Raw genomic sequence first — 7597 nt, 5'->3', positions numbered from 1 at the left:
AGTCAATTATAATAATATATAATAATCCTTGCATTTGATACAGCGCCTTTCACATCTGGGGGACGTCTCAAAGCGCTTCACAGAATGGACTACAAAGTGAATCGACTGTGGACGAAACTCGGCAGCCAATTGCGCACAGCAGCGTCCCCACAAACAGTCGTAGATTAAGTGAGCAATTTTTTTTAATTTTTTTTTGGAAGGAATCATTATCCCCGGAAAAGCGATCTGCCAATCGACTAAGAACCGGGTTCCTGCTCACTGCCACTGGAGGTGTGTGGAGTAAGGAAACTTGTCCAACATTTTGACCTGCGCCCAGGAATCGAACCCAGGTCTCTCGCTTGCGAGGCGAGCGCTCTAACCCCCTGAGCTACAGGACTCCGCACTGCAATTGTAAAACCTAAATACTACAAAACACAACACAGTAATTCCAATGTGCCACCACCATTCTTTATTGGAATACCAAAGAACACAGAAGAGATAAACAAGCACTTGTTTCTTGGCTTCTGAAATTTTCGAAGTTGCTGAAAGGAAAAGAGCAAAGGGTTTCTCCTGGAATAGGATGGATCTTAGTTATCGTGCAGGACTTCTTCCATCTGAGTGGAGACAACTTTGCCATCGATCACTTGTTCCATCAAAGTCACGACCTTCTTCCTTGTTTTGATGACTGGCTCTTCTGGAAAAAGATTATCCAAAAAACATTGCATTATTAGATCCGCCCTCAGTCAACCAGTCATCTCCAATGACTCCTTATCGCAGAACGGATCGATTTCAAAGATCCTCTCACTTGTCTACAAATCCCTTCACACTCACTTAAGGTCACCTCCTCCTCGATTTATATCAAGTATCAAATTACTTCCTGCTGTGTTGGCGTTTTCTACGGTACTATAAATGAATCTACGGTACTATAAATGAATCTATGAATCTAGATTCATCCTTTGTAACACATCACCGAGCCAAGCTGACCAGTAAGGAAGGGGTCCATGTTTAATCTCCAGTTGGCCTCAGCCAGAGTTCCTCACTCGCTCCGGATTACTGTCCAAAGTTCTCTGTGCTGGAAGGTTAGTTTTGCTCAGCTGTGATTTGCTCCCCCTCTGGGCTGTAACTATACAGCCTCTGCGCTCTCTTCACTAAGCACAAGACGCAATAAATACGTTCTCGAGCTTGAACCGCAAGGGCTGGAGCTGAGCAGCAAGTTACGCTCCAGCACTGCTGGCTCGAGCCTGTCCGCGAAAGGTACAGATTATAACAATTTTCTACAGTGCCTTTCTCACGTTGTAAAGCACCTCGCACAGCCAGAATGGAAGCACACACTCGTGAAGAAGTGTACTCTTCTGTGTGTTAACTGTCGTACCGTTTGTCCCTTCTAAGTTTCCTTAACCACGCAGCTTTATGTACAGCTGACTGATCCCCAACGCATCAACCGCACAGTGTGAAAAGATGCCTGGTTGAAGTGCTCAACCTCGGATAGACCCCAGTAGGTGAGTTAAGTGCCTAAAATATTATTAATAATAATAATAATAATAATCCTCGCATTTGATACAGCACCTTATCACATCGTTGAGATTTTTCAAAGTGCAGGACCGCCTCTAACGTGGAGTAACCGTGCATTTTGTAGGTGAAGCGCGTGAAATATTTTTAAATATGTTATGTTAAGTATTGAAATATTAAGAAAGGCGATGTTAAAAAAACACTGGCCCCGGAGCGATCGGATTAAAAGTAATGGCTTGTGACTCACGTTTCGTTATCTCGTGCACAACTGTCTGGCTGCTTGACTGTTCTCTGTAGCTTGTGCTGGGAGAAAATGAGCGTTCATTATAATAATAATAATAATAACAACAATAATAACAGCAACAACAACAATAACAACAACAACAATAATACTAACGAGAATAATAATAACGATGACAATCATTAAATTTGATATAGCGCCTTATCATTGAGACATGTCAAAACGATTCAGGGAATATGTTGTAAAGTGGATTAACCGCGTATTTTGTGGGCGAAACGCGGCCATTCACTTGTTAATGGTATCATATCTCGAAGCGGACAAATAATTATAATATTTTTTATTAGTGTTATTAAGAATAACAATAAAAAAAGAAGAATTAATAAGAAGCCTTGCTTCTGCTCTTACCTGGATTCCCCATCCAGAAGACGCCTGTAGGTAGCAATCTCCATCTCCAGTTTGGTTTTGATGTTGAGAAGGACTGAGTACTCCTGGGCCTGTTGTTGTATGTTATTCCTGATCTGGATCAGCTCTTTTTCCAGTATGCTGACTTGCATCTGGAATTGGTTGAACTGGGCACCGTAGCGTGCCTCTATCTCTTGGATATTCCCTTCCAGAGAGGCGTTCTGTACGTGGAGACGCACAGGTCAGATAAGCCATCTACAGGACCTTGTAGCCAGTACAGTTTTTGGCTGGTAGGTCAATCAGGTACAACAAGACAACAGCAACTTGCACTCACGAGGGGCAGTGTCCCAGAACACTTGGTACTCACCATACTCATCAACGACTGCAACTCCAACTGTAGATTCTGATAAGTGCGTCTCAGTTCAGTCAGCTGTGCCTTGTGTGCATCCATTGCCTGAGTGTTGACAACGACTTCCTGGGTCTTGACTTCGACCTGCAATAACATGTTACAGTTCAGAAAAATATTGACTTAAGTCTTTCTCTCTCCCCCAACCCCAATTCCAGAATCCAACCTATTAACGCTCGGCTTATTTGATAAACCTCCAAAACTCTTGCCTGGACACTCACATGTTGAACATTGTTATTTTACAGCAATGGAGATGGGGGTGAGCGAGAAAGAGGAAGAAAATAACGGGAGCCACTTTGAAAAGAGAGACCCCCCCCCCCCCGCCCCCCCCCCAACTCTTCCATGGTCTCTGTGGAAGCCGGTTCTTCTTAAGAACAGGAGAAGGCCAGCTTCCAAATAAAAGCAGAGTTGAAGAATCTTCCCTCCGTGAGCTTACATTTTTAAGGGAATGGCCTTAAAGGTCGAGACGATAAGGAAAAATGGAGTCTGGTCTCACAGAGTAATAATAATAATAATAATCATCCTTGCATTTGATGCAGTGCCTGATCACGTCTTCGAGACGTCTCAAAGCCCTTCACTGTAAAGTGAATTGATGGTATATTTGGTGGGCGAAAAAAGATGTTTGAGTATAAAGTGCCGGCGTGGTTAACGTGTCTTTGTGTGAAGTTTGCGAGCACCAGGAAATGTGTGAGGCCAGAATGCCTCTAGCTCTGTGCACGTAGAAGGCATGAGTGCTTTTTTATAGTGCCCTCGGAACACAACTGGGTGTGTGCTCTGTCATGCAGTGATTTATCTGAAAACATGGCTCGCTCTTGACGAGCCTGGAGACGAGATGGGTGGGGCTTCCGCTGAGCTAACCTCAGCTGAGCTGACGTTCCTGAGCTGAAAATCAAAGTTGACCCCTCAGGTCCTTTCAGTACCTGTTGCTTGAACCAATCTTCTGCTTCCTTTCGGTTCTTGGCAACCAGAAGTTCGTACTGTTGCCTCATCTCTGTCAGGATCTGGACCAGGTCAACTTTGGGCTTAGCTTCGACATCCACTGAGATCGTGCCTCCCAGCTGAGACCGCAGTATTTTCAGTTCCTGGAGAAAACAAATCATTGTTTCATTTAGTCTTATAATAATACTATCACTACTAATAATAATACTTGCATTTTAAAGAGCACCTTATCATATCTTCAGGGTGTCTCAAAGCGCTTCACAGAATATACTGTCGAGTGAATCCACGTATATTTTGTGTGTGGACAAAACACGGCAGCCAGTTGAGCGCAGCAGTGTCCCATCGTGGATTGAAGTGACCAAATTATTATTTTATTACATTGTTTTTTTGGTGGGATTGTTACTCCGGGAAAGCGATCCGTCAATCGACTAACAACCGGGATCCTACTTACTGCTGGGTAAACCGAGGCGTGTGGAGTAAGTAAACCGTCTTAAGGTTTCGCCCCGCCCAGGAATCAAACTTTGCAAGAGTGCGTTTCCTCCACCAGCTCTTTGCTCACCTCCTCGTGATTCTTCCTGATGTAAATCAGCTCCTCCTTCAGCCTCTCGATCTGCATCTCCAGGTCGCTCTTAGTCATGGTCAGCTCGTCCAACACCCTGCGCAGCCCTTCGATGTCCGACTCCACTCCCTGGCGGATGACCAGCTCTGAATTGTACCTGGGGATTGGATAGGAATGGGTTAACAATGCAGGTTAATCCCCAGCGGAACTGAATACCTAGCGCATAAGAGTCACCAAATTCATGGAAGCACCTTTGAATCTTTACAGGAACAGGCGCCATTCAGTTTATGGCATCTGTCCCTCTACCTTCCCAACCTGAGCTTTCTGCTCTCATCCATTCTCTTTGCTCTTTTCCCACTCGTGTCTCATAATAATTCTTGCCTTTCACATGGCACCTTTCATGTCAGGATGGGGTTTCAAAGCCCTCCGCTGGATTTACTGTAAAGTGTAATGACTGTATTTTTTCTGGTGGGGGTGTGGGGCAAATGCGGCAACCCATTTGCGCACACCAATGTCTCCCACAACACCCGTGAAGTGAAATGATAAGCTTTATTTGGGCATCTTCAGCATCCAAATAAACAAGCAGACGAGATCTGAGTTTAATGCCTCGCCTCATCTAATCCCACGTCCTCACTGGAGCTCTCTAATCCTATTGCCCCGCTCTTTTCCTAATCCCAATGGAGTTCAGTCAGAAAACAAGACCGCAAAGACCAGAGGCAAAGGAGCTGGAATTAATCAGGCAAATGCTCAGGGATGGCCTCCTCGGTTGGTTTCAAAAAGAAAACAAAAAGACACATTTTTCGTTTACTTCTCGCTCCGTTTAAAATAAAAACTCACTTGATGCCAAAGTCGTCGGCGGTAAGCTTGGCATTGTCAATCTGCAGAATGACTCTGGAATTTTCAATGGTAGCAGCAATGATCTGTGAAAGAGGGAAAATTATGATTAGTGCATCATTGTCAGGTCTCCTTAATAATTCAGGGCAAACCGAATGAGCCCATCGCACTACATAACACAAGGTCCGAATGAGTAGATGTGTCAGCAGCATTCATTTAACTGTTTAGTTGCAACTGCGCTGTTAAAGTGCATGTTCGTCCATCCATTTTTTGTCCCTACTATGAAGTAACGACTTTCTAATCGCAATTGAGGTAATTGCAAAATTGCAATCACGTCCAATAATAAAAATCCTGGCATTTCACATAGCAACGTTCACGTCAGGAGAGCGTTTCAAAGCCCTCCACAGGATTTACTGTTACTCCTCGCTCAGCTCACTCCTTTACTGATACTTTCCAGATTGCAATTGATCAAACTGGACAACCAAACCATCCGAGATGTTAGTTCCGGTGTTAAATGACTTTCTTTGATCACCCACAGTTACGGATCTTCACGAGGTGGCTTGGACGTAATAAGTTCAACGTAATAAACATTGCTCATTACGTGCAAGTCCCATTAACTTGGATAACAAAGATCCCTCTGTCTTCAAGTTTAAAGATGGTGTAGAAAATCGTAGGAAATAGTAATTGCGGAAAACTGGCTTCCAAATCGAGACGGGGGGGGTGGAAGAATTTTCCATAATTTCGGGCAATCTTAGATTTTAAGACAAAGTTATCTTACAGGGAAAGATTGGGTGAAAGTTTGGACATCTGAGTCACAGTGTAGGTACTTACCATCCTGTGGAGATCAGCGATAGTCTGGTAATAGAGGTTGGTGTCTCTGGTGCCAGAGGGACCCTTACTGTTGTAGTATTCCTTGATCTTGAGCTCCAGCTGTTTGTTGCTGCTCTCCAGGGAGCGGACGTTTTCCAGGTAAGAAGCCAGACGGGTGTTGAGATCTTGCATGGTTTGCTTCTCGTCGAATGAGCCCCCGGACATTCCGCCAATGGCGAAACCACCGCTATAGGCAGAACCACCGTTAAAGGCAGAACCACTGCTATAGGAGGAACTGCTGCCCGAGAGCATGAATCCACCTGAGCTTGAACCTGATTTGAAACCCCCTCCTAAGCCCTGCATTCTCGACGAGGACATTCGCAGGCTAGAGCCCATCCCGGAGACACTAGCTGCCCGGGGATATAGCATTCCCGAACTTCTGCTCGAGGAACCGACCACTTTTTTGGAGGAGTAGGTGGAGAAACTCATGATGCTGGCGATGAGAGCCAAGAGAGCTGTGACAGAACTCACTCCGACCTCGGCACTTTATATGCTGCTGCAAGAGGCGTTCCCAGGCACACCTTCCGCAAGCATTTGCCTACAGACAGATTTTGACATGTATTACAGATGCAATTTGATTCATTGACATTCTATTATTCATTCTTTTATTATTATTATGCCTTCGGCAGCCGCTGGAGCTGAATCATCGGGGGAATTCTGCGTAGCCACCAACCCGAACTTGAAAGACGTTTTCCGTTTAATTTATTTTTCTTTTCGCAGAGAAACCGGGACATTCTTATTTCGTTTTCTCGGCTCCTGAAATGTTCGGACGGTTATCTTGTTTTGTGAACGGGAAATCCCTCCCCCACCCCCTGCTCTCTCAGCCTTTCGGCTTCATTTTTTTTTTGGGGGGGGGAGTGGGGGGTCCTTAAATTTAAGAACGGTGAAGAATTCCTTAAGTTTAGGCTTTTTTTTTTTAAAAAAAAGAATCGCAGAAATTCAGCTTCCGAATTGAAGGCTGGACTTAGGAACTTTCCCCAATCCTGCAGCGTCTTAGATTTCAGGCAGGAAAAAAAAATGTACCTGTCGCCCTTTTGTGAATGCATTGAACCATTCTGTGCTACGTTTAGGACAGCACCTTCAACAACAACAACAACTTGCACTTATATAGCGCCATTCATGAGGGGGTAGTGTCCCGGAATGTCTCAATCCCACTTCATGTCGGGTAGCGGGCATCTCACAGCGCCTCGCGGGTCTTACTGTTAAAGTGTTTCTCTTTGACCGAGCCGTCAGCTCCCCTCTCGACTCTCTTCCCCCTCCTCGCTCCCTCCCTTCCCTCCCCTCACCCTGACCATTTCCCCCCTCCTCGCTCCCTCCCCTCCCCTCACCCTGACCATTTCCCCCCAATGCTCGGGTCATGACCCAACTGTGCAGCGCCTTGGGACGTCTTCCTGACGTGAAAGGTGCTTTATAAATGGAATCTTGTTGTTGTTGTTGTTGACTGTGTGTTTCTGTGCGCCTGTGTTGTTTGCGGACCGGGAGCACTGTTTCGGTTGTCAAGTAGCCAGGTTCCCCGCCCGTCGCTTTGTGAGTTTGATCGTATTTCTCATCAGCTGAGCCTCTTGTCTGCCTGGAGCCAAGGCTTGACGAAAGGATCCAGACACATAAACAAGCCCTGTGTGTGAAAGGCAATAATTCTTTTTTTCATAGATTCATAGAACGTTACGGCACAGAAAGAGGCCATTCGGCCCATCGAGTCTGTGCGGCTCTTTGACAGAGCAAGTCACTTTCACTAACCCCAATCACCAGCTTTCTCCCCATAACCCCGCAAACCCGTCCTCCCCGGATACCTGTCCAGTTCTCCCTTAAAAGCTGTTATCGGATCGGATTTCACTGCCCTTTCGGGCGATCATTCCAA

At 45.5% G+C, this 7597-nt stretch overlaps 1 protein-coding gene across 1 annotated transcript; it reads right to left on the bottom strand.

Annotated features, from left to right (window-relative positions):
• Positions 1–434: 434 nt before the first annotated feature.
• Positions 435–6198, bottom strand: LOC103189122 (keratin, type I cytoskeletal 19-like). The gene is given in 8 exon segments (NM_001292569.1): positions 435–673; positions 1736–1791; positions 2135–2352; positions 2499–2624; positions 3458–3619; positions 4036–4192; positions 4873–4955; positions 5701–6198. Coding segments are annotated over 8 exon segments (1377 nt in total). The 5' UTR covers positions 6169–6198; the 3' UTR covers positions 435–566.
• Between the last annotated feature and the right edge of the window lie 1399 nt (positions 6199–7597).

Source organism: Callorhinchus milii, unplaced genomic scaffold, assembly GCF_018977255.1.
Source record: "Callorhinchus milii isolate IMCB2004 unplaced genomic scaffold, IMCB_Cmil_1.0 Scaffold23, whole genome shotgun sequence".
In the NCBI taxonomy this organism is placed as follows: Eukaryota; Metazoa; Chordata; class Chondrichthyes; order Chimaeriformes; family Callorhinchidae; genus Callorhinchus; species Callorhinchus milii.
This window is presented reverse-complemented; position numbering and strand designations above follow the sequence as displayed.